Source organism: Ursus maritimus, unplaced genomic scaffold (assembly GCF_017311325.1).
Source record: "Ursus maritimus isolate PB19 unplaced genomic scaffold, ASM1731132v1 scaffold_7, whole genome shotgun sequence".
Classification (NCBI taxonomy): Eukaryota; Metazoa; Chordata; class Mammalia; order Carnivora; family Ursidae; genus Ursus; species Ursus maritimus.
In genome coordinates, this window is record NW_024426885.1 from 26,484,597 (window position 1) to 26,512,200 (window position 27,604).

The window sequence follows — 27,604 nt, forward strand, 5'->3', positions numbered from 1 at the left end:
AGTTTTTTTTTAATTTACATTAATTAAAATAAAAATTCAGTTCCTCAGTTGCACTAACCACGTTTCAAGTGCTAAATAGTCACATATGTATCTCCTAGAATAGCTCTAGACATGATGGGTTGACTAACACCCATCCTCACACTGTAGGGCAGGGGGTAGGGACAGTTGACTCCTTACTCACCTTACGGTTTGAAATGGGGCATTTTAACTTAGTTTCTGTAGGTGCTCTGTATCTCTACTTTCTTTCTAAAAATAGACCAACAGGGGGGTGTCTGGGTGGCTCAGTCTGTGGGATGTCCAACTCTTGATTTTGGTTGAGGTCGTGATCTTGGGGTTGTGGGATAGAGTCCTGCGTCAGGCTCCGTGGGGAGTCTGCTTGAGATTCTTTCTGCCTGGACCCCTGGGTGGCTCAATCAGTTAAGCGTCTGCTTTCAGCTCAGGTCATGATCCCAGGGGCCTGGGATGGAGTCCCACATCGGGCTCCCTGCTCAGTGGGGAGCCTGCTTTTCCCTCTGCCTGCCACTCCCCTGCCTGTGTGTGTGTGCTCTCTCTCTCACACACAAATAAATAAATAAAATCTTTATAAAAAAAGAGATTCTTTCTCCTTCTCCCTCTCCCTCTGCCCCTCCTCCCGTGCATGTACTCTTTCTCTCTCTCTCAAATAAATAAATAAATCTTTGAAAAACAAGACCACCACATTGTTTTATTAGAATATAACTCCAGGTTTTTAACCCTGCATTTTCCAAGATCATTTATTGCTAAAAAACAGGCCTGACACTAGTGGTGTAGTAGATTGCCAAGTGTTCCTGTATCCTATGGATGAAACTGCTGATTCACAACTATTATCCCATTTTCTGGGCGTCTGTTCACAGTTTGTTGAAATTAGGGAGAGAATGGAGAAGTATTCGTCATAACTTCTCAATAAATACTTCCTTCTTGTTTAAAAAGCACTCTTCCATAGATCTGGAAGAGCAAGGAGTTCAAAACATAGCAAATTATAGAAATTCTCAAGTGTATCTGAGTAGGATACACTCAAAGGAGCTAAGGGTTTTTTTCCTTTGTCAAACAGGATGTCAGGTTGACTCCCCTTTGGTAATAACATTTAAAGCACAGCTTGGTAGCTCTTTGAGGTCTAGTGTTATGAAGCTGTCTTCTTTCATCCCTGCTTCTTCCACCTGAGGCTGAAGGTTTTAGTCTAGACAGGTAGCAAGTTAGATACAGAATTAATTTAAGGGGAGGGTACTCACCTTGTTTCTTAGGGCACATAACTGACTTTTTTCCCTCCTGCAATAGAGAAACCATTGTTAACTAGTAGAAAGTGCTGTTTTCTTTATTTTTTTCTTAACTGTTTTGAGCCTACACATCTGATTCTTTGTATCTCCCAGGATAAACAAGCTTCATAGTTTTTACTACCAGCACGGTCTTGCCTCTTGAACTCCATACCCTACCTAGAGGTTTCACAAGTACCTCAAACTTGACGTTCCAAAGAATACGCCTCATTGCCTTACCCCCGCAATTTAAGAACCATCTCCTGCGTTTGTCATCTGTTTGTGATATCGTCATCTGCTCAGTTGCCTGCAGTAAAAATCTTAAGTTTGCTTTAGAGTCTTCTCTCTCCTTCACCCGATCAGTCAGTAGGTTCTTTCATCTTTACCTCCTAAAATTTTCAAGTAAATTCTTCTCCGTTTATACAACCACCATTTTAGTTCAAGGCCTCATAATGTCTCATAAGAGCCTCCTAACTATTCTGCTTCTAGTCTTCCCCTGTAGTGGCCACTTTTCAGCATATTCGGTCACTAGAGTTGAATTTCAGAAGTACAGGTTTTTACACTGTTCTTGGGAGTATGTTGGTACCATCACTTTGAGGGCAGTTTGGCAATATCTAGTAAAGTCCAAGTTACCCAAACCTTATGACACAGTAATTTCATTCCTAGATATATTTCCTTGAGGAACTTTCCTAAATGATCACAAGGATATATAAATAGGAACACTTGTTAAGTACTGTTTTTTAAAAAAGATTTTTATTTATTTGGGGGGGGTGACATGGGGCAGGCAGAGGGAGAAGCAGAAGCAGACGCCCCGCTGAGCAGGGAGCCTAACACAGGGCTCAGTACCAGCACCCCAGGATCATGACCGGAGCTGAAGGCAGACACTTAACCTGCTGAGCCACCCAGGTGCCCCCAAATCACCACATTTTAAGTCTTGTGTGATTCCCCATCATTGATAGGATAATGTCCAAACTTCTTCATATGACACCTTGACCCTAGCCTACCTTTATAACCTTATTTCCTATCACTGTCCCATCTATCCTAAGATGTGGCCAAATTAGACTTAGCCGCAGAGTCTCAAATTTCATACCTCTGTGCCCTCGCACATGCTTTTACCTAGGATGTTTTCCCATTCCTCTTTTTACCTAACAAGATCCTGCTCATGCTTCAAAATCTACCCCAGGTATCTTCCTTGAAAGCTTCCTGGATTCTTTGAGGTGGAATGATTCACACCAGCATTGCCACAAGACTTTGTACATTTCTCCTAGAGCACTTATCATACCGCAGTATGGCTTTTATTTATTTTTTCTTAAATTTTATTTTATTGTTTGTTTAAATTCAGTTAATTAACATATATATTATTAGTTTCAGAGGTAGAATTTAGTGATTCATCAGTTGTATGTAACACCCAGTGCTCATTACATCAAGTGACCCTTGCACATCAATGCCCATCACCCAGTTATCCTATCCTCCCACCCACTCCCCTCCAGCAACCCTCAGTTTGTTTCCCATAGTTAAGAGTCTCTTGGGATATCTGGGTGGCTCAGTCGGTTAAGCGTCTGCCTTGGGCTCGGGTCATGATCCCAGTGTGCTGGGATTGAGTCCCACATCGGGCTTCTTATTCAGCGGAGAGCCTGCTTCTCCCTCTACCTGCTGCTCCCCCTGCTTGTACTCTTGCTTTCTCTCTTTCTGGAAATAAATAAATAAAATCTTAAAAAAAAAAAAAAAGTCTCTTATGGTTTGTCTCCCTCTCTGATTTCATCTTATTTTATTTTCCCTTCCATTCCCTATGATCCTCTGTCTTGTTTATTAAATTCCAAATATGAGTAAAGTCATATAATTGTCTTTCTCTGATTGACTTATTTTGCTCAGCATAATACCCTCTATTTCCATCCATGTTGTTGCAAATGGTAAGATTCCTCTTTTTTTTGTGATGGCTGTTAATAACGTATGTCCATCAGTAGATGGTGAGCTCCTAAGGCAGAAACCAGGCTTTCCTTTACTTCTGTAATCTCTGTCCCTGGCAAAGTGCAATATGGTACAATAAATGTTGATCGAATAAATAGATGGCTGGAATGAGTGGTTTCATCTTCCAGGGCCTTATTGTTTCCCAGAATTATCAGCTGACCTGAGGGTCCTATACTAGGGAAGTGGATATTGAGATGCCTGGGAAGTGCTTTTATAGGGCTCTCCCTCTGATTGTGCTCTCCAGTTGTGTCTTTGGAGCTCCGTTATAAAAGTCTGTTTCAGATCTTAATAGACAACAGGAAAGACAGTCTTGGCAGCTCCTGAACTAAACTGGTATAGCCGGGAAGTATGTTTGGAATTGTTACCAGAGAGACAGACCCCTTTCCCAATGATGAGCTGAATTGTTTATCCCAACACAGTAGAATTTACTGACTTCTTGTTTCCTCCAGGGTAACAAAAGGACAGCCAGAAGGTTTTAATTATATGAAATGGGGCTTTGAGACAACTAAAGCCACTTTGAAATGAATTATTGATAGCATTATGCATTGTTTTTCTTCCCTTTTTTTAAGTAACAAGTCAAGGCAATTAATGCTATTTTTATGTTGCAAATTCACTGAATTTTAAAGATGATTTTCAGGATGCCTTAAAAAATCCTCTCACTGGCTGAGTGATGGGCTCCTGTTCTTTATGTAAGCTAGAGGCCCCGCTGAAGAAATCTGCGTGTTCTCATGCTGTTTCACATGCCCCTGTTCTAGGCATTTGGATACCTCACTGCTCTTGGCAGTAAGGTGCCTTTTCAGGCTGTTCATGAGGTTAAAAGTTCTCTCGTGTGTTTCTTACGGAGGACCTTCCCAAATGTATATTATTGTCTTATAAGCCAAAAGAGAACTAAGGAAATGGTTATAATTAACAGGCAGCTGCAAAGCAGAGCCATTTCGTCTCTTCAGTATGGTTTGGTGGAGATCAGAGAATAGAGGCTTCAGTGTGGCTCTCAGTGAAGCAGCTGCATCACCAGCTGGAGACTGACACACTGGAGAGGGTGGGCACACACAGCTGAGATCCATTCACTCCCATGTGAGACTGAAAAGCCTGCCTTCAACTTAGCTGCTTTGTGCTTACACTTAGTTTAGCGGAGAGGAGCTACAGAACTTGCCATTGTCCATCTCCACGAGCATCTTGGAGTTGGCACTGAGCAAAAAGGACCCCAGCAGGCAAAGGTCTCATGGCTTTCACAAAGGTATCCTGCTGGAAAAAGATTTAAAACAAGACCCTGGAAAGGGAAACTTTTTTCTTTGGTTTACTGGGAAAAAATTGGCTTTTTTTTTTTTTAATGCATGAACTTAATTTAAGTTACCTAGTAAAGTTTCTGTAGTCTGATTTAGTAAAAATTGGGTATTAGTCTCTATCCCTGTAAGCATACGTACCAGGGCCATCTCACCTTTCCTTGCCTGATTAAATTAACATTTCAAGACTCCATTCACACACCATCTCCTTCAGGCTGCCTTTCCTAAGACCCCAGGCTGAGCAGAATATCCCTCCTCAGTGCTCCTATGAGACCTTTTGTCTACTCTGTCTGTCTAGATCTTAGCACATCATAATGAAATTATCTGTCTCTGGTATTTGTCTTTTCACTAATCTATAAATTCCTTGCTATCCGGGATCAAATTTCATTCACCTCCCCCATTGCCTAGCATAGTACCTGCACATAGTAGATATTCAAATGTTTGTCATACAGACTGAACTACTGAGTCACAGGCTATGCCAGCTAACCCTTAGCTTCAGATACCATAGACCTTTTTCCTAGGGACAGAGTGTTCCTTCATTCTGTGGGAAAGCTATCAATTTGATGAGTAAGGGAGAAGGAGAAAAGAGAGAGCTGCTTTTTCTAAAATGGTGCATATAGGATAAACAAAGTTCTGTAATTGCTTTCAAACTAAATTTCTCCTTTTGGTAGTGTCACGTTTTCAGGAGGGGAAAATCTTACCACTATTTCTGGTATATTGGAGAGAAAACAGCTAATAATGTCTTTGTGAGCATAAAACAATTATACCCAGCCTCCCGTAGAGACAATCTGCCAGAGCCAACCGCTTCACCCTCTCCATGCGGGCTTCATTTTCTTACTCCGGAATTTCATAGACTCTCCCCCAAAGACCAACAACTCATTGCACTATGATGATGAATGTTTGGGGCTGGCGCTCACCCTGGCTCTTACTGCTTTACTAGCTATTACTGGAGGTGCTGTCAGAGAATCAGGCCCCAAATTTATCCTCCCATTAAGTCCTCTCCTGGGCAGCGCTGCTTGGGTCTGTATAGTAGTCGTCTAGTCTCCCTTGCCTCTCCTACTTCCCACTGCCTTTGAATGTGGGAAGCTGCAGGCCCTTTTGCAAACAAAGAGCTGTGGTAGAAAGTAAGGTTGCAAATCATTTTCTGCCATAGCTCTTTGTGCTCTTGTTCTGGGCCTAGAGAGAAGGGGACCTAGGAGTGCCTGCTCGAGTGTGTGCTTTGTGACCATCAGTTTCAGCCCCGGCCCATCCCATCTCATTTCTTCAGTTGGCTGGTCCTGTCTCCCAGAAGTGTCTTTCCGACCTTCTCTTTTATTGGCTTCTGAACATGAGGGCCTTACCTACTTAGCTGTCCACTCTTATCCACTCGTCTGAGTGATAGACATATGGCCTTTGGTGGTTTTGAAAATGTTACATGATTTTTGAGTTTGTCCTCATAGGTACTCTTAGAGCCTTCCTCCTGTGAGGTTTCTGTCCGATAGAAGCTGTCTGGGTCTCTGACACGGGAGGCTGCCCTTTAGTCTGTTGGGGGCTTTCCCTTTGATTCTCATACTTTGCAGAAAGAAATAGGGCCAAAAGGTGCACCAGGTGCCATTTGTAAATCTTAGGATAATTGATAAATACTAATTTCCTCTAGCAAACAGTGAATTTTGTTCAATAATAGATACTGATTAGGTTGTTGAGAAAATCTGGCTCTTCACCTTTGGCATTAACTCATGAATAAAGCTGATATTAAGGCTGCCATTAATATTGCAAAAGCAATATTCCTCAGTAGCATTCCTTTTCCTGTGGAGAACATATTTTGTAGTGATATTTTTTAACATTTTCCCTTTTCAGTGAGGGAGATACTATCAACTTCACTTAAGCAGAATGGTTTAATACTTTGAGCAGCTTGTTTATTCTTTCCTTACTTCTCAACTTACTAAACTATCTCATTCTCCTTACCTTACTAACTGGACTACTACCCAGCTCCCCTGCTTTCTCCCACACCTGTCCTCTCTTACTCTCAGGGCTCCTTTCTCAAGCCAGTCCCACCACCTGCCCCCACTGTTTACACCCAGGCTTCTTATAGGAAACCACTTGTGCTAGGGCCTCTCTGAAGGCAACATAAGTCACTGCCAAAGCCGGTGAAAGCAGCCTGCTTTTTCAGAGTTGACAAGAAGGGCTAAGCTCTCCGTCACAGCGGGCAGGCGAACAGACAGGGCTGAGTAACACCATGTCTCAGTGGTTAGCACCTGCAGGCTCAGAGCTGACAGTGCACAGTAATAAGATTCATCTCTGTTCACTTAACTGATGTGGGCTTTATGGTAAATGTTCACTTGCTTAATTACTTTGGCAGACTCGCTGATTGCCTTTCCTGAGGAGTTCTAAAAGGTCCCCCTGGGATGGAACATAAACCTCTTTCCATGTCTTTTAATTTCATTCTTTACTTGGAGTACTTGAAAACCGGTATGTGATCCATATGGCCACCATGCCCTCTCTCCTGTGCGTGAACATCAGGACCACTCCTTACTAGTCTGGTGTCCATATGGCCCACACTGGACCACTCAGAAATCTTGACAGCCTTCTTTCTCTTTTGTCCACATGAGATTCCCCATTCCTCCTTCCCCACTACTGAGGTATACACACAGGTCTCCTAACTTAGTTAGGGATCCATGTACCTCTTTTTCTCTAACTAGTATGGGATCCCCAGAATATTTCCCTCTCCCTTCAGCCTAATGGCATGTGATCCACTAAAAACAATTTCCCTCTGTTTTTGACGTGATAGGAAAAGAAGCCTAAGTTAGTCAATTGCTGATTTTTTTGTCCTCCTGCTCCCTCCTTCCCTGTGCTTAAAAGTTAAATTTCTTACTGGGATGCCTGGCTGGCTGAGTTCAGTGGAGCATGCGACTCTTGATCTTGAGTCGTGAGTTCAAGCCCCACATTGGGTGAGAGATTACTTAAAAATAAAATCTTAAAAAAAAGTTAAATATCTCATAATAAATCGATTAATTGGGCTAATGGGGATGATGTGTAATTAAAATATTTCAGGATTTTGGCTCATGCCAGGTTTTTAAAAGTTCTTGAGTTGCATTCAAGGGATTGGAACTTTCACCGTTAATTAAAATTAGTTCACCATTAATTAGAATTATGTCACTTCTTGGGGTTTTGAGCTGATCCCCACTGCCTCAGAAGCCCTCCCAGGTATGTATTAGGATTTTCTTATGTCCTGAAGTGAGACAGAAAATCTTACAGACGCGTTCACATGACCTGTTTTGTTCTTTTACATTTACTAGATGTTTCTGAGAGTGTAGAGGGGCCTTACCTCTGGAGATAGGAAATCCAGGGCTAAAGTAATTGTAAAGGCTATCAAGGGTTTGCATTCTGTATCCCCAGGAATTCTGCCAGCAGAGCTAGAGATGGTATAAGGGAATCTGAAGCACAAAGCAATGGGATCTAAGCAGAGATTGGCTAATCTTGTAGGTGTTTTGTCCCTGGGAAAGTTTTGGAGCCTCTGTTCATTTATCAAGAGAAAGGTTTAATGAACAGTAGACAGTCCTAAGGGTAATGGATTAAGTGATGTCTTTTATGGAAATGTAGGTGGTCCATTTTACTTATGTGGTTCTTTCAACTCCTGTGGTTCGTTCTTCTCCATTTACATTCATTGTGATTATAGAAACAGTGGAAAAATGTGAGGCCGGTATCTAAAGCAGGAAGGAATTCCATTCCTCTCTTACACCAGAGCTAGAGGAGATAATTTAGCCAAAGTGTAAAGCCCTTGGCATCTTACTTGGCCTAAATCTGTGGTTTGGGGCCACAGTAACTAGAAATTAGCTCATTTTTCAAGCAAAGTAGCTATAACCAATTGCTTAATTTCCAGGAGGTGATGAGGTGGAAACCTACATTGGGCAAAGTCATGCATCAAGGTAGAAAACCCAAACTGCCAAAATGTGTAGTCACGCACACAGCTTCAGAAAATGAGGCAACTGCCCCTCAGGCCATGTGCGTGTACATTTCATACACATTAACTCTTTCTTGTTTCCCCAGTTAATGAATTGTGAACCTTCGTTTGTTCAGTGCCGAGGCTGGATGAAAACGTAGTCCAGTAGGTGAATGAATTATCTGGTATGGCACCTGTGTTTCTCACCTAGAAATCAAGAGAAATGCAGAACTCATATCATTCCTTAGGTTGAACTATGAATATTACTACGGTGTAGTCAATAATGCACCTTTCTTTTCTGTTCCACTCCGTTCAACTAATAAATTTGTGTACACAGATAAATCAAGTTCTCTTTAGTAATAAAGTAGGCCAATTTACATAGTTGGATCTTTGGGTAAATCAAGCAACTAGATGCAATGGCCAGTAGCTCAAACTTCCTGATGGTTGCCAGAATGCCTTCTCTAGTAAGGTTGAAATGAACCCACGTTTGTGTCTCTGGTCCCAAAAAGAGTGGCCACAGGAAAAGCAGTATAAAAAAGGGGATAATTGGCATGAAAGGGTTAAAGCCTAGCATGTAGGGGATTGGGGAACAACCCTAAGAGGTCAGTTGCTGAAGTTTTGACTAGATAGTTTCAAAGTGAAAAGGTTAGAAGGTATTCTTATTTGAGGTTTTATTTTGCTTAATGTTAATCAGCAGAGTCTCTGAGGCTTGTAATGCACTGCTGTTAACAGGCATCAAGGGAAATTGTTTTGTTGTTGTTGTTGTTGAATTGGATGGGCTAAAGATTCATTGACTCCATGAAGAAGGAAGCTTATTACTGCATGAAATGGGAGTATGTGAGGCAATTCTGAAGGTGAAAAGAAAGGATAGTTTAAAATTAAATAACTCGGGGTGCCTGCCTGGCACAGTTGGAAGTGTGTGTGATGCTTGATCTTGGGGTCATGAGTTTGAACCCCACCTTGGGTGTAGAGATTACTTTAAAATAAATAAACTTTTAAATAACTCAACCTCAGATGAACCATTTTATCTGCTGCCACATACCAGTCAGTCCTACCTTTACCCCTTCTCAGAAGCCAGCCTTTTACCTGTATGTTTGAAGATTTCCTAGGTAGAAACAATTATAAATATGATTTTCTTGTCTTTAATCCCAGATCTGAGAATAAACTCTGTAGTATATTATATCTGGACTGCTTTTTTAGGTCTAGGAAAGGGGAAGCTGCTTATATTAAAAAAAAAAATTCCTTTTTGGTCAAGTTAGATGGTATATATAGGAAAACACGGAGGAAAGCTTTGCAAAGGAAATCTAGTAAGATGAAGAAACTGATTCTAGAGAGCATGGTCTCTTGTGCAAGGTCATACAATCTAGAAGTGAAAGAACCAGGATTTTAACTTGGGTCTACTGCCCCTAAAGCCTTGCTTTTTATATTATATATACCATGTTGTTCAGGGAAGCTGAGATATTTTAACTGGGCCTTTAAGGGAAAAGTAAGACTTACGCTTTATAGGAGTAAAGAAAATAGCATTATATGTGAAGAAAACCATATAAGTAAAAGCATAATGTCCAGGTGTACATGTTTAGCAAGTATTTGAAAATATAGGACTATAGTTCTTATGAGGTTGGGGCTTGAGATCCAGATTTATTTTTATCAGGCTTCAGATATGTACCCATAATCAGACTCTTTAATTTTAGAGTGAAACTTTTAAGAATATTCCCAGTGTGTACCATCTTGAGTACACCAGTTATGTTTCTTACTTCCTTGGAAATAAGAGCTACAGAAACTTTTCCTATAAACAGCCTTTGCCTGTTTTGCTCCTTTCTGCCTGAAGGATTTACATAGCAGCTTTTAGAGATAGACTGCTTCCTTCAAATAGCTCAGTAAGGAAACAATCACCATGTTCTGAGCTTCTGGGTGAAACTATTATTTATTTATTGTTTCATAAAAGACCCTTAGATGCTTTTGTCTGTGGTAGATAGCTGGGACTGTGAGAATTTGCATCTTTGGAGAATTTGCTTTAGGTTCCCTCTGGAGATGAGGAAGAATCTACATTTTCTATTAATCTACATTGTCTACATTGTTAAGGTAACATTCTCCTATATTTCTTGGGTAAGTTGGGCATTAACTATGTCTCAGCCATCATCTACCCAGTACTGGGGAAAAGAAAGCTGCTCTGCAGAGTCATGAGTCAGAGAGAATAAGTTAAAAATGGACCAAGAAATCCCTAGCCAGTTTGTGGCTCAGCCTTGCTGTTCCATCTGTCCACTTCATTTTGCTTCAGTTTGTATAAGTGACCCCTGTCTTTGGCATTCAGAAGTTGTCAGTTGCATTAGAGAGTGGCCCAGATTCTTGCCCTTAAAGGTGCTTTGGGTACAGAGCTCTCTCTCCATGGCTGGCTTTAGCAGTTTCTCTTTACTGTGACATTGTCTGTTTCTTTTGCCTTTCCCTTTTGGGACTTCCTAATTCACTGGCATTAGGAGACCCAGAACACACTCCCCCATTCCTTCCCTACCCCCCCCCAATCCCAGACAAACAAAAACTTAGGCTTACTCTTAGAAAATGTTAGATTACTTTAATCAGAAATGCCAGAAAGCTTTTCTCTGGCCTCCTGGTAAGACTTAAGAGGAAGAGAAAGCTTTACTGTCTTCAGTGACAACTTTAGTTCCTTCTTTGAAGGATAGCTGTTCATGTCTGAGCCACCTTTTCTCTTGGGATGGGGATAAAACATTTTTATTGTTATTTTCATACTTATAGAGAATAAGCTGGTGATCATGGACCTCCTTACTTGTGGTGAGACTGAAAGAAAACCTTCTTAGACTTTGGTTATTCATTCAGTTTGAAAAATTAAAATCTCTCCGTATGCCAGGTGTTTTGCTAAAGTCTTGGGAGTATATATGAGCAAAATAAATTTGGTCCCTACTCTCATACAGTATCTAGTTCAGTTTGAATAAAGCTGGAGGGAAAAAAAAGCTGGAGGTTTGGTTAGAAATTATATTCCCTTTCCCCACAAAGTTCTACTTCCAGACTCCTTTCCCTTTCCTTGGGCCTTATTTCTTTAAATCTTCCTACTTTTTGTCACTTCCACTTTTGGTATCCTAAGATTGGTATCATTGCTAACCCAAGGTCACAAAGATTTATGTGTTGTTCTAAGATTTTTACAGGTTTTAGATCGTACATTTAGATCTGTGATCCATTCTGTTAACAAAAATTAACAGAATGGTATGGGGTAGGGGATCAACTTCAATCTTTTGCATGTAGATATCCAGCTTTCCCAGCACTATTTCTTTCTTTTTTTTTTTTTAGAAGATTTTATTTATTTATTTATTTGACAGAGACAGCCAGCGAGAGAGGGAACACAAGCAGGGGGAGTGGGAGAGGAAGAAGCAGGCTCCCAGCGGAGGAGCCCTACGTGGGGCTCGATCCCAGAACACCGGGATCACGCCCTGAGCAGAAGGCAGACTCCTAACGACTGCGCCACCCAGGCGCCCCTCCCAGCACTATTTCTTGAATAGACTATTCTTTTCCCATTTATCTTGCTACCTTTGTCAAAGGGACATCTTTTTTGGTCATTTTTGTCATATCTTAATTTTTTCATAATGGCTATGTTTTCTCATTCTTTGCCCACTCAGACCTTCTTCTTCTTCTTACTCCTCTTCTTCCTTTTAAATCCCCTTTTCTAAAATACTTTTCAGCATAAAAGCTCTTGGCTGGCATAAACTAGGTTTTGTTTAAGTACCTGAAAGGCTGTGATTAGATGAGAATCAACCTCAAGATGCAAATGGAAGGAAAAACGGTATCTCTTTCTTAGCCAGTATGTTGCTGCCCATCCTACTATTTTTTCAGACATTGTCTCTCTTCAGTGTATGTGTGTCTTCTCTATGGCACAGGCCGCTCAGAAACCCCTGCAAGATCTTTATCTATTTAAGTCTCTGTTTCTCATTTATTAAAGGCTAAAGGGCCTGGCTTACTCTGTCTGGGAAACTGGTGACCCATGTAGCTACATTTGTGGCATTTTTGCCTGGAACTTTGAGGCTTAGGAACCTCAGGATCCTCTTCTAGAAGGGAAGAAAATAATAACCAACAAATAAAGGTTTTAAAGGGAGGAAGTCACCTGCAGAATGAGAAGCAGACTTTATCCACTCTACTACTTTGCTTAAAGATGGACTCTGGTTTGCAGTCTGCTTTGCCCAAATGGCCAGGGTCCTGTGAATAGAATATCTATGTGTTAGTCTTCTCAATTGCCATAACAAAATATCGTAGACTAAATGGCTTAAAAAACAGATGTTTGTTTTCTCACAGTTCTGGAGGCCAGAAGTCCCAGATCAAGATTCAGCAGGGTCAGTTTGTGGTGAGGACTTTCTTGCTGGCTTGTTGACAGCTGCGTTCTGCCTTGTGTCCTCACATGGTGGAGGGAGAGAAGGAAGAGAGAGAGAAATTGCCATTTCTTCCTTGCTGGAACATTCAAATTTTAGACTTAAGCATTAGACAGTTGCTACCTATTAGGTTTTGATCAGTAAAAGGAGAGAGAGCTACTGTTAGAATCTATGAGGAGACTCCCCCCTCCCCCAAATAATCTTCACACAAGATGGTAGTAAATCCTTTTGGAGATATCAGTGGGAAGGGAAGCCTAAAGAAAAGAGAGAGGCTCCTCACTTATAAATCTAGTACGTCATTTTTTTCCTCCTGAGAACTAGTCAGGCATAAATCTGTTCTAGGACCTGGCCAGGTTGGGGCAGTGTGGAATCACAACCCAGGTGAGCCCTAGTAGGCTGCAAACTTCCTGGGGAAGGAGCAGCGAAGTATTTCAGTCACTGCAAAGGCATGTGTCACTCAGTGTGGGCGGACTTAGCCTGGTTTCAGTGTTTTGTCATCTCTTTGCTATCTCAGAACAAATTTCCACTTCAGCAGTATGAAGTCCTGAGAACTTTAATAGCAAGCTTCCAAGCCCTCTCTGAAATCCCTTGCTAAAGAGCCTGGAAGGAGAACAGTCCGTGTCAGACAATTTTTCTTACCTCTTAGGCTTAGAGCCCTGCATCTGGCATCACCAGTAGATCAGATTAGTACTCAGATTTTTAACTGTCCCGAAGAAGCTGCAGGAAAAATAAAGCAGAGGCATATACTCTATGCCCTTTGTGGGTACTGGTTTAGAGACTGCTAACTGGATTTAGACTGTTCCAACTGGCTTTTAGTCGCCTGCTGAGACCTGAGGCTCTGGAATGGGAGTGTCACAGGGGAGGTTGAAGGATGATTTTATCCATATTCCAGATTCCCAGAGTGGCATATCTGTCATACCCTCAGGATGAATATGCTCAAACAATATCAGCATATATGCCCTGCCAACATAGACCATCTACAGACCCAACTGACACTTGACAGGTACAACTTTGAGAAGGGAAGGAAATAAGTATACTTTTTGAGGAAAATACTTTCCAGGCTTTTCCTTTCTCTCCTTCATTCCCTTTCTCTTCTCTTCCTTCCTCTTCCCCTTCCCTCTCCTGTCTTCTTTCTTCCTTCTTTCCGTTTCTCCTTTCTCTTTTCCTTTTCTTGCTTCCTTGCTTTCTTTGCTAGTGCAAGAATTCCTTGGGTAGAAAGGGAACAGAATTACAGCATCCCCAATCAGGTTCATTCCCAGGGATTATTTCATTGTCCAGACCTCACCAGCTTCACCACGTTGCCCCCTGGGTGCCGAATGGCTGCTACTCACCTACCCTGACAGACACAAAGATACTTTGGGATTCTCTGTTCTCCAAATCTAGGCAAATGAAAACAAACAACCCCAGTTTAGTTTAGTCAGAATTTTTTTAAAACATTTTTTCAAAAAAATTTTACTAAGAAATTTAAGGAAAATCCAAAAGAAAAAACTATTATAAAACCATGAAATGAATGTATTTACAGAGTTCAGATTCTTTTTCCTAAAATAACTGAGGTCTAGTCATTAGATAGATTTAGTTACTGTATTTCCTTTTCTTGATCGTGTGGATCTTAGATGCTAGACCCTATGACTCATACTCTCCACTGAGTTAACTTTAACTTGGTAATGCTCCTGGGTTTGAGGGGATTCTCAGTTCCTCTCTAAACCTCCTCCCCTGTCTTCTTACTGGGTGTAGGCTCCTGGTTTTCCTTTCGCTCCTGGACTGTTGTCATCCCTGCCAATACCCTCAAACCTCACCTTCTGAATGAGAAAAATATTTGACCCCTGCTTGGTCTGGATTCTTTCCAACTTTGGATTTAGAGCAAATTACAACCTTAACTTGCAGATAACATCTCCACCCTTCTTGGTAGTCTCTGAAAAAACAAGTTACCAGAATTCTCCTCTGTTCCTGACCCATTACTGTCCCGTTTGATGTATTCATTCATTGAATATTTATTGAGTACCAGCTGTGTGCCAGGCACTGTGCTTGATGTTTGACATTGCTTTATTATATAAATGTTGCAAGAATCCTCTAAGATTTAGTCACTCTTTTGACAAACATTTATGCCTACAATGTACTATTCCTGGGTACTGTACTAAGTGCTAAGGTAGGTGTTATTCCTACTTTTTCCCTCTGAGACATGAAGCTTCCTAAAAATCCAAAATAACAAATGGTCAAACCATGATTTTTTTTTTAAGTTTGGCTTATACTTTTTGTTATCCATATTAAATGGTTCAAGAATTTTATACTATCAATGTCATATTAAAAGAAAACATTGATTGATTTCTATTGCACTACCATACATTCACATGTGTGCATGTAAACACAGACACGTTTTAATAAACTTTTAATTTTGGAATAATTTTAGAATTACAAAAAAAGTACAAAGATAATACACAGTTCTTGTATGCCCCTCAACCAGGTTTCCCCAATCTTACATTACCAGGGTACGTTTATTCATCACTAAGAAACTGGCAATGATATATTACTATTAACTAAGCTCCATGTTTTATTTGGATTTTACCAGTTTCTTAATTTTCTCTTTCTGTTCCAGGTTCCAGTTCAGGGTATCACATTGCATTTAGTTGTCATGTCTCCCCAATATCCTCTGGTCTGTGACAATTTCTTAAGTACAGTTTTTCATGACCTTGACAGTCTAAAGGAGTACTGGCCAGGTATTCTATAGAATGCCCCGAACCTGGTTTTGTCACATGTTTTTCTCATGATGAGACTGAGGTGGTGGGTTTAGGGAAATATATAACAGAGGTAAAGTGCCCTTCTCATAAGGTCATACCAGGGGTTACATGACAGCCACATGAATCACTGGCAATGTTTATGTTCATCATTTGGCTAATAAGGTCGTATTTGCGAAGCTTCTTTACTGTGACGTTTCTGTTTTTCCCTTTTACTACTCTATTCTTTGGAAATAAGGCACTAAGTCTAGCCTACCTTCAATGGGAATGGGAACCAAGCTCCACTCCTAAAGGGGAGAGCGTCTACACATGTTATTTGGAATTATTCTGTTAAAAAGATTTTTCTCGGGGCACCTGGGTGGCTCAGTTGTTGAGCGTCTGCCTTCGGCTCAGGGCATGGTCCCGGCGATGTGGGATCGAGCCCCCGTCGGGCTCCTCCGCTGGGAGCCTGCTTCTTCCTCTCCCACTCCCCCTGCTTGTGTTCCCTCTCTCGCTGGCTGTCTCTCTCTGTCAAATAAATAAATAAAATCTTAAAAAAAAAAAAGAAAGAAAGAAAGATTTTTCTCTTCTCTCCATTTATTTAATCAATTTTGTATCACTACGGACTTACGATAAACTCTGATCTGAAACCTGTGCTTTTTCTGCTACGCTAGACAAGAAATGACAAGGACCTACGTATACACATACACATATAAAAGCATTGGTTTCAGGGGACTTTATTTCAGACTTCAGAGATTTTTTAAGAACTAGATTTGCTCAGACTTGGTGACCTTGAATATGAGGGTGATAGAGAGGAAGTGTTTGAAAACGACACTCAGATTTTGGTTTGAATGGCTGGAAATAAAATTTTGGTTTGAAATGATTAACTAACAAGTATGAAGATTGGTTCTAGGCTTTGATAAAACTTAGCTTCTTCAGAGATTGTATTTAGCCTGTGTTTGTTGGTCCAGCTTTACTGAGTGCCCTGTTCTCCCAAGTCAGAGCAAAGCAAACAACTTTTCTTTCTGACTGAAACAGCAGGGCCCCCTAGTGGACAGCCCCCTGGGTCCTGTTTCTTGTCTGAAGGATGTTTCTTGTTTTTTTGTTTGGTTGAGACTTTTTTCCCCCTAGTTCATTTGTAGAGCAGAGATATTTGATTCTATTCTTGGTCTAAAAAATTTTAAACCCTTCTTATTTCAGAGTTATCAGGCTCATCCCCATGTTCAATAAAAAGATAGTTACCCTCTCTGTGCACTCATACTCTAGAGGGTACTCGATACTTGTTTTTAACTCCTTATCTGCCTGTTCCATCTGATGCCATATTAATGTTAATTCTTTTTTTCAGAGCCATCATCAATCACTTTAACCCCAAAATTGAATCCTATGCTGCTGTGAATCACATATCCCAACTGTCAGAGGAGCAGGTAAGCCACTCCCCTCCCCAGAGTGACCCTAATAGTTGGTGACTGGGATCGAGCAGCTGTCCTCTCTTTGATAGCAGAGGTATTCTGTGACTGAGCATCTGGGAGCAGGAACCAGTCTTCTAAGAGCAATTACTAAAGGATTTGTTGATAGTTCTTTAAATAGAGTGATGGCTTCTGCTTTTGTGCCATATGAGGAGTTCGTTTAATTATATAGAAGATATGTAGGTGAAAATTTAGTGAATTATTATTTTAGAGTGGGTGATAGGCATTTCTTTTTTTAATTTTAGGCAGAGAGTCATTTTGACTTTTAAAAATAAGAAATGAGAACTTAGGAATGGATAAAACTGCCAATTAGAAAAACCCTGAGTTCAGCTTAATTTGATGCTGTTTGGCTTGTTAAAATATGAGCCTTCATTGGGGCAGATTTTCCTTAGTAATCGAGTTCTGTTTGCCTTGAGCAATTATTTCTGAGCAGGTTTTTCTATGGTATGGACTGAGTTGGAGATGCAGATAGTTTTATGTGTTTGTTTTCCTTGAGTCTGGCCTGATTTCCCCTTCTCCCAAAGTGCCTGCACTCAGCTCTGCATTATATAAAAGTACAGATGGGGCATTAGTGTGGCATGGGATTGAACTCGATGTTTCAGAATGAGACTCTTGAGTCCTGTTTTTAAAAGCACAAAATGAGACATTCTATTTACACAATCTCCTTTCTTTCCCACCTGACCCCCAAGGTGAAGGGCCAGGGTAGTCATGAGTGAGAGTCCATAAGTTCCAAACCAAAAAAAAAAAACCATACTCTGCTCTCCCTATTTTGCCAGTGTATCAGTATAACCCTTCTCTGAGTCTTTTGCTGGTAGAGCCAGCTAACTATGGTATGAGCCGCTGTTCCATTGTTTCTAAAAGCTCTTCAGCTCACTTAGTGAGGCACCAGGCAGCCTTTTCCCTAACAGACAGGCTTCTCAACATTCCCTCCAGTGGCTCTTTCCTCAGCCAGATGGATAGGACTCTATTAGTCTATCAGTTGTTCCCTTTGACGTATTTGTTCTCTTTTGTGAGGCCAGCTGTGAGATTTCCATCCTCTTATTTAAACTGCTTTTGTAAATGGCTTTCATTTTCTTTTTTCCATGAGTACTTCTTTGATGCCACTGCTCTCTGTGAGGTGCTTCAGGGTGCTACCTTTTTCCTGTTGGACCAGTTTAAGATCAATTTTACTGTATCATTTTTATGCAAAAGAATTCAACATCTTGAGTTTTCTATGGTGAAAGAAAGGGTGACTTTCTTACCACAGTGAGCACTGGTTAGTCTAAAAGCTTTAACAACAACAACAAAAAAAGACACATTTTCCCTGTCAGCCACGTGCAATATTCATCCCCCAGCAGCTTGGGAAGGTCAGGCTGAAATCTTTCCACAGCAGTAGCAGCCACAGACCAATAATAAAAATCCATTCTGGCGCATGAGGCAATCTGGAAAAGGATGATTAGCAAGCACGTGTCCTCACCCTCCTCCAACTTCTCTCAAAGTTAAATGAAGTGATGAAAGTGCCTCTCAAAAAGAGTCCACAGGCCAGAGATGAGGTGATTTCTATGGGGAGGGAGAGTATACAGCCCTCTTCAAGAATGGGGAAAGGAGAGCAGCTCTCAAAGATTTACTCGAGGAATAAATCATTACACGCTTGCTTTTTACGAGGTGTGGTGCTGGGTCGTAGGGATAGTGGTAAATAATCTAAGTGTAGTCCTTGCTCTCACAGAGTTTTTGTACGCTTACTATCTCTCTTAGCAATCCTTTTCACTTAGGGAGTGGGGAAAGGGTGATACTATTCCGGGACCCTTTTCAAAACTGCCCTCAAAATAGTTGTTGCTTCTCTTCTCTAACTGACTTTGAAGGGCACTAAATGACAGCATTACAGTGCACTTGGTTTGATTCTCAGCACTATCAGATTAGAAGTATCTGACTGCCTTGTTAATCTCCAACATGTGTTGGAGCACTTCTCTCCCTTCACTTATGAACATCAATGCTAATATCACTTAATGTTAAGTGTATTCACAGCTTCCCAGAGAGCTGGCTTTGGGATCCAGTAGGGCCCTGCAGTTGTTAGCAGCAAACAAAGTAGAAAGAAAAAATCAGGAACTTAATCCCCAAGTAGATTCTAAAGTACTCCTAAAATAAAACCTAAAGACCATGGATAGGTGTTAACTGGAATTTATAGCACTTTGTAAAATAGCAGACAAGAGAGGCCTCTTTGCTGGATCTGCCTGCCTGGCCTGCCATTTTGTTCTGGCAAGAGATTTGTGAATTTTTGAGTTCTGACAACACCCAGACATATTCCAGCCTCTCTCTGAGGCATTTCAAGGTGATGTTTGTAAATTCGTTATTGCTTATTAATAAAGCCCATTCTCTCACACTGGAGATGCTTTTCAGATTTCCAGAAGATACATGACATTTTTCTGTTACTTCTCATTGGCTTCATGGAGGGCAAAGCCTTTTAATCAGTCAGTACCCTCAGTGTGACTGAATGGTTGTGCATTACCTAGTATAATAAACTGCATGCATTTTTATATTTTATACACAGATGTCACATTTGTCCAAGGTTGATTGTGAAGCTTGTTCATTTTGACTCCTTTTTTTTGTGTGTGGTAAAGTATACATAAAATTTACCATTTTAACCATTTTCAAATGTATAGTTCAGTGGCATTAAGTATATTCACATCATTGTGCAACCAGCACTGCTATACATCTCCAGAACTTTTTCATTATTCCATACCGAAAGCCGATGCCCATTCAACAATAACTGCCCATTCCCCTCCCCCCTCTTGAAGGAAGGCACCGTTGTACTTTCTGTCTCTCTATATATGTCCTTTTTTTTTTTCTTTCTAAAATAGGGTCCATCTTGGGGTACCTAGCTGGCCCAGTGGGTGGAGCGTGCGACTCTTGATCTTGGGGTTGTAGGTTCGAGTCCCACACTGACAAATAAATGAATAAAATCTTAAAAAATAAAAGAAAATACATTTTCACTATAGTAAAATACTTAATGAAATAAATGATTTTAGATGTTATGCAAAATGAAAAAAAATATTTTTAAAAAGGGGAGCCTGGGTGGCTCAGTCAGTGAAGCATCTGACTTCGGCTCAGGTCATGATCTCAGGGTCCTAGGATCAAGCCCTACATGGTGCTCCATGCTCAGCAGGGAGTCTGCTTGTCCCTCTCCCCCTCCCCCTCTCCTGTGTGTGCATACATGTATTCTGTCTCTCAAATAAATAAATGACATACTGATTTATGTCAGTTCTAATTTCCTAATAGGTAAGAGAGGGCTTCATGGTAGAACTTTATAGAAGATTCTCTAGAGCCCTGAATAGAGTACATAGTCACAATTTAGGATTCAAGTCAAAACCTTCCCTTCTCTGAGCACCTGATTCCTTAAGCTTTTAGTCACATTCATGACCAGTTTTGTGACTTTGAAATATCCCATTGGAAAACAAATAAATGATTGGCCCACCCTTGCTTTTTTTTTTTTTTTTTTTAAGGATTTTATTTCTTTATTTATTTGGGAGAGAGAGAGAGAGACAAAGTGCACAAGATGAAGAGGAGAGGGAGAAGCAGACTCACTGCTGAGCAGGGAGCCTGATGAGGGTCTCTATACCCAGACCCTGAGATCATGACCTCAGCCAAAGGCAGATGCTTGATGGACTGAGCCACCAAGGCGCCCCTCACTCTTGCTTTCTTTAGCTTCATTCAGCTATCAGTATTTTAGCATTTAGCATTTAATGCTCTGTGCTTCAGATTGTGCTAGGCATTTGAGGAATACAGAAGTATGATAAATGGCCTTTGTTCTCAAAAGATGGAATAAATTAAAGAGATGGCTTAAGACAGCTTATTGATAGCTGACCAGTACTAGCAGAAGGATCTGTGAGCTCCTGTTAGAGGAAGATCTCTGTAGGTTGTGGTGGTCAAGAAAGGCCTTATGGAATAGAGAAGAATTGGGTGGACCTTTAAAGATCAGGGTTAGGGATTGGATAAATGAAGAGGCATAGATTGTAAAATGTACTCAAAGCTGGGACCTGAAAAAAGAAAGAGAGGAGAAGAGTCCCAGAGTTTTTATAAACCTTGTCCTTGGGTTACGGGGTACCCAGAAGCTGAATGACTTAGGAATATAATTCAGGGAGGCCTGGGTGGCTCAGTCAGTTAAGCATTTGCCTTTGGTTCAGGTCATGATCCCAGGGTCCTGGGATCAAGCCCTGCTTCTGGCTCCCTGCTAGGCCAGGAGCCTGCCTCTCCCTCTGCCTGTCCCTCCCCCTGCTTGTGCGCTTGCTCACACTCTCTCTCTCTCTGTCAAATAAATAAAATCTTGGGGAGGGGGAAGAAATATAATTCAGTCATTTAAATTGTCATCACAACTTCCATAATCCCTCATGTACTGATTCTCATTTCTGTTCTAATTGTACTGCCTTTGATTCAATTTGTAAGTGTTCATCAAAGGCCTAGTATGAACCAGCCTCAGTGCTAGGCATGTGACGAGACCTAATGGGCAAACCAAGCTTTTTTAAAAAAAAATGTTGGTAAAAAACACCTAACAAAATTTGCCACCATAACCATTAATTGTTAAGTTTACAGTGCAGTAGTGTTGATGTATGCATGTTGTTGTGCAATTGACCTTTAGAACTTTTTCATCTTGAAAAACTAAAGCCCTATCATTGAACAACTTACCTTTCCCCCTTCCTCCTCACCCCAGCAACCACCATTCTACATCCTGTTTCTAGGTGTGGGCAAACCTCTTTTGAAGCTGATGTACCTTTCAACCAAGTGACCCAGGAGTCTGCTAAAAATTTCTCTACATATAGACTCAGGAATTTTCCAGGAGGATCATTAAGGTGCTCTGCTGTCATCCCCGTATGTCATAGGATCATAGGACAGTGTAACCAGATTCTTAAGTTTTCTACTTTAGGAGTTTTATGGAGCTTTACCCCCACCCCCCCTATTATCTCTTTAAGTCCCGACTCTTACTAGGGCTTTGGATTTTGGATTCAGAGGAGGCACATATAATGTTGTATATTACAAGACGCACCTTCAAAAGTATTATGACAAAGCAAAGAATCTAACCTATTTGTAGGAGTAGATTACAGTAAATTAGGGAAACAGAAAATGCTTCATATCTGAATGATGGTTACATTGGAAGCTACTGTCTCTGTCTATTAGTAATTTTTCTAAACCTTTTGATTTTTTCCTGATCCTAAGGTAAGAGCCACTACAAATAAATGCTAGGCATTTAGAAATCCTAAGGAAATCTAGCATTATTTTCCTTACAGAGGAGTGAGAGAGTAATAAGAGGAAAACCCTAGTCCATGGGGCAAACATTGTTTAGGGGCCCTGGGTTCACCCATTACTTGAGAACATCTAGGACACTAAAAAGACACTAAAAGAGCTAGGCACTTTTACTTAGGTTATTTACTTAAGTGTTATATCAACTATTTGGGGTAGGTGCAGTTATCGTTTTATAGGTGAGGATGCTAAAGAGGCTGAGTGATTTGCCCATGGTCCCACAGCTGTTAGTGCAAAGCTACAATATGAGCGTAGGTCTCGCTCACACTGAGGTCTGAGCTGCTTCTGCTCCATCAGGCTGAGGCACATATGACAACCTGAGCTTGCCAGGTATTCTGAAGGAAGAGGGAGGCCAGGGATAGGAGGGTGGAAGGAGAAGCGGGGACGGTGCAGATAACAGGGCTCACTCCTGGGGGATGGGGAAAGGTCTTGGTTTGAGAAGAGACCATTCAGTTGATGAAGGAAAGTGCTGAACAGGGGCTTAGGGAGTTTGCCTGCCACTTCAGCAGAAATGCATAAGTAGAGGTTCCTGACACCACATTATGATAACTTTATAAGTGAGGAAAGAGTCTCTTTATTCCACCAAGCATGTCTGCGAAGTCACTATGAGAAATAAAGCTTTTCCACACACCAAAGGAACATGGTGAGTTAAAAAAAAAAAAAAAATTTTTATTTTAGTGGATAATATATTTATGTGGGTCAAACTAAAAGGTGGCACACTGAATTTTAATTGTTTTTAAAGTAGTACTTCCATTTTGCTAAAACAACAGCAATAAAACAAAGACACTCAAAATCAATGTCCCACAGCCAAGCCAGATGAATGCAGAGGTCACTGGTGAAGAGCTCAGCTTAATAGTCATCTCTGCCACTGACAGCATTTTCTCTAATTAAATATGAATTTTGAAAGGTGCATTACATGCACTTCTGGTCTTCCTCAGTCAGGCTTCATTGCCAGTGAAGCTTCATTGGCAGCGCACAGAGGAATAGTGTCGCAGCTTGTAGGAATTCCAGTAGTTGTCAGCTTTTCCAGAGGTTACGGGAGGCATCAGCCCTTGCTTTCTTGGTTTAATCTAAGAAGGATCCTTTATTCCAATTATTAGATGAGAGTGTACAAGTAGGACTTCCCTCTTCGGTTTGTCTTTTAGCCACCTCCTTCCTCCCAAATAGATCTTTGGGAACTTTTGTTTATTTCCACTGAAACCTCTTCCTCAGGAGGTCGCTCCAAACCCTAAAGGTGTGCTAGAAAGAGCATGGTTTGCCTGTGTGCTGACGTCAGAGGCCAGAAGTGTTGCCATGCAAACTTTATCGGTTACAGGCTGTGCTAACTGGAAATGATTTGACTGAGTACCATAACAGCACTTTGAACTTTCACAGCGATACTGTGCAGAGGAATTTGCGATCTTAAAAATGACCCATTCAGCTAGAGGGAAACTGTGGTAGCCCACAACTGGGATTTCTGTTAAAGAATTCTGTCTTTTAGGGAGGGATAGGTAAGTGAGGCCTGACAGGGAGGCAGAGACCCCATGTCACGTTGTTGGTGAGTTAGGAGCAGAGACAATGTTTTCTCCCTCCCTCCCTGAGATGTGATATGTTTCCAAAGAAAGAAACCTCAGGTGGAAGGACAGAGACACTGCCTCCTGGTTTGAGCTGGGAGGAGTGTCCTGCCTGCAATAAGCCACAGAGAAGGAGAAGGCCTGATGCGATGTGTCATGATTCCCCCACTCCCATTACCTTGGCTGCCTGTTAGTGTGATTGCATGCCTTGCTTGTGGAGGGTAAGGGCCTGGGCATGTTGGTTCTGTAATTAGTGCAAAGAAAAGCTTCACAAGGGCTGCCTAGGGCTTCAGCCAAATAAAGTCTGGGAGGTGGGGCAACTGCCCAGGGAAATTAAAGAAAGTCACTGTCACGACTCCTTTAACCAGCTGATGGCCTCTCACTAATCACCCACTGTGAGGTTCATTATCTGATCCCCCTTGCTGAAGGGCAGAGCCAGTCTGTCAGATCAATAAATCTCAGGGCAGTGGAAAGCCCTTTAGTAGCAGCCTTGAAAGACATGGACAGACTGGGAGAATTGGCCAACTTACTTTGGTTCTGAAATTGAGTTTAGTCCTGAAGTATACGAGATGAAAATAGAAAGAGGGAAAAAAGGGGGAGGGGGAATGTCTACATATTATATGCAGGATGGCTATATAGAGGAAACAGTTACTTTTTAAAAGGCATCATCTTTTTTTAGCCTAAGAGATTTGTGTCCACTTTTTGGATCCTAGGTTCTAAATAATTGTATTGGATGACTGTACCCTGGAGGGAGATTCAGATTATCTTGGAGATAGAAGAAAGTCACTGTAAGCACACCAGTGGAGGGAGGGGTGCTCACTCAGGAGAGTCTGATTTTGTTACCAGGTTATTTGTTCTAGTTCCTGGGCTATTGGCTTGTTTTCATTGTTTCAGCCACTTAGGGCTAAAGTGTTTTGAAAAAGAACCAGTTCTTACCTCTTAAGGAAGCTCTCAGAACCTCCCTTGGTCTAAGAATTCTCTACTTCCGAGTGTCTTTGGTTACTGCAATAACAAGGAATACGCCCTAACCTCAAGTTCCCCAGATTCATTTTTTTTCAGTGCAGAAGTACAGAAGTATCTGCTCTGTGCCAAGCTAGGGGCTATAAAAATGCAAAAATCATGCCAGCCCTTGAAGACTTCATAGTATGAGAATCGGCATCACTGCTTTCTTGCCTAGACATTTGCCTGTATGTTCTCCTGTAGACCTCAGCTGATGTATGTGACATGCCTGCAGCAGCCCCACCTGACCCTTTATAAACCTAAGATAAAACTCCCTGTTCGCCTCATAACCTAGAGAAATATTGCCTCAGAAATCCATAAATAGTTGGCCGATGACTTTCATTTGGATTGGGTCTCCACAGGGAGAGTGGAATGATCATCTCATATCTTTATCCTTGCCTCCATTTCATTAAAAAGGCAAAATAAGGACTGTCATTAGATTGGTAAAAGCAGGACCCTGTAAGTCCCCAAGCTTGGCAAATGATTGAGTTTGTCAGAAGGTCCAGGTAAGTTCAGTCACTTATAAAAACCTCAGATGGCTAGGCCTAGCTGAAAATTATTCTAAACTGTTGATTGCTACAGAGAGTCCATTTAATTTGTCAGGGAGGATTTCCAGGAGTGGAGGAGTGGAAGGGAGGAGCACAGTGAGGGGAATCCTTGGCATTGTCAAAATACTGAGAACTCCTAACTTAGAATTTTCTGATATATCAATCTGAATCATTCTTGCCCCAACCAAAAATGCAGTAGTAAGACCAAAAAAAGACAGAAGCTTATTCCATAGCCATACATCTTTTTTTTTAATCTAGTCATGATTTACTGAGTATTTAAAAACTTTATTGAGGTATAATTGACATAAAATAAGACATATTTATGCAAATACGTGTGTCCACCACCACCACCACAACATAGAACATTTCCATCACGTAAAAAAGTTCTCCTTTAAAGTCAGTCTTAACCCTGAGTCTGGGCCCTAGGCAACCACAGATGTGTTTTCTGTCACTATAAATTAGATTTATCTTCTATAAAATTTCACATAAATACATATAATACATGCTTTTTTGTGCCTGAGATTCACTATGTTGTGACACTCTTAGGTGTTTACTCAAGAAAAGTGAAAATATGTCCACCCTGGGCGCCTGGATGGCTCAGTTGGTTAAGCATCTGCCTTCGGCTCAGGTCATGATCCCAGGGTTCTGGGATTGAGTCCCGTGTCAGGCTCCCTGCTCAGTGGGAGAGTCTGCTTCTGCCCCTCCCTCTTTGCTCATTCTCTCTCTCTCTCTCTCTTAAATAAGTAAAATCTTAAAAAAAAAAATGTCCACCCAAAGACTGGTGCACAAATGTTTATAGTAGCATTATTCATAATAACTCCAAACTAGAAACAACATAAATGTCCATCAGCAACTGAATAGATAAAAAAATGTGATACATCCATATAATGGAATATTATTCAGCCACAAAAAAGAATGAAGTACTGATACCTGCTGCAATTGGGATGACTCTTGAAAACATGCTAAGTGAAAGAAGCCACTCATAAAAAACCAGAAGATTCTATTTATTTGAAATGTCCGGAATAGATACATCTATAAAGACAGGGAATGGATTAGTGGCTACCCAGGGCTAGGGTTAGGAAACAGGATGGGGAGTGATTGATTTCTAATGGGTATGAGGTTTTTTTTGAGGGGTCGATGAAAATGTTCCAAATTTAGATCATAGTGATAGTTGCACAAATATATGAATATATTATACACTTTGAATGAATTTTGTGGGTATGTAAATTATGTCTCAATAAAGATCTTTAAAAAAAAGAAAAACTACCAAACCATTTTCAAAAGTTGTACCATTTCTCATTCCAACTGACAATGAATAAGAGTTTCAGCTACTCCATATTCTTGTCACACTTGGAATTGTGTTTTTAATTTTACCTATTCTATGGGTATGCAGTGCTGTCATTAAACTGCATACTTATTATCACCTTTTGTCTCATGGCATCCAAAAAAGCAAGATAGGTCACCAGCAGCTCTGCTGGAGCCATGTGAGGAAATTTGGCCAAGGTTCTTCTTCTATGGTCTGCTCATACTGGCACAGTCTGATCCGGAAATACGGCCTATGGCCTCAATATGTGCCGCCAGTATTTCTGCCAGTACTTGAAGGATATAGGCTTCATTAAGTTGGGTTAAGTGAACTTCCTTCAGTGGGTCATCCAAGATGCCTAACTTACTGTGGATCTCCAAGAGACCTACCTTCATGCTAACTCATTGTACATAAAATAAAAATATTTCAATTATGAGTACTTTTTTAGAATTAAAAAAATTAAAATTACTGTCAGTTTTATTTTGCATGGTGACAAGTGATGCTTGAGCAGTTGTCATTTGCTTATTGGCCGTTATGTATCTTCTTTTATGAAGTGTCCAAATTATTTGCTTATTTTAAAAATTTGCTCATTTGTCTTCTGTGTGTGTGCATTATTTAAGAATTTTTGTGTATTCTGGATGCAAGTTCTTTGCCATATGTATGTATTGCTAATATTTTCTCCTAGTCTGTGGCTTGCCTTTGCATCTTCTTAATGGTATTTTTCAAAGTCCAGACATTTTAATGAAGACCAATTTTAATTTAATTTAATATTCATGAAGATGAATTTATTAATCTTTTTGTGATGATTTTTGCTTTTGTGTTTTATTTAGTAAACCGTTGCATACTTCTAGTTGTGAAATTTTTCACCTGAATTTTTTTTTGTAAGGTTTTTTTTTTTTAAGATTTTATTTATTTAAGACAGAGACAGAGACGGGGGGGGGGGGG

At 40.8% G+C, this 27,604-nt stretch overlaps 1 protein-coding gene and 1 pseudogene across 3 annotated transcripts in view; both read left to right on the top strand.

Moving 5' to 3' along the window:
• ARMH3 (armadillo like helical domain containing 3) overlaps nucleotides 1-27,604 on the top strand; it is a 176,268-nt gene that overhangs the window by 127,140 nt on the left and 21,524 nt on the right. For all 3 annotated transcript variants that reach the window (XM_008709348.2, XM_008709239.2, XM_040623871.1), the window contains one exon: nucleotides 16,865-16,943. In XM_008709348.2, the coding sequence (XP_008707570.1) occupies nucleotides 16,865-16,943 (79 nt within the window). The remainder of the gene's footprint in view (nucleotides 1-16,864; nucleotides 16,944-27,604) is intronic.
• Nucleotides 25,289-26,985, top strand: LOC121101248 (annotated as a pseudogene).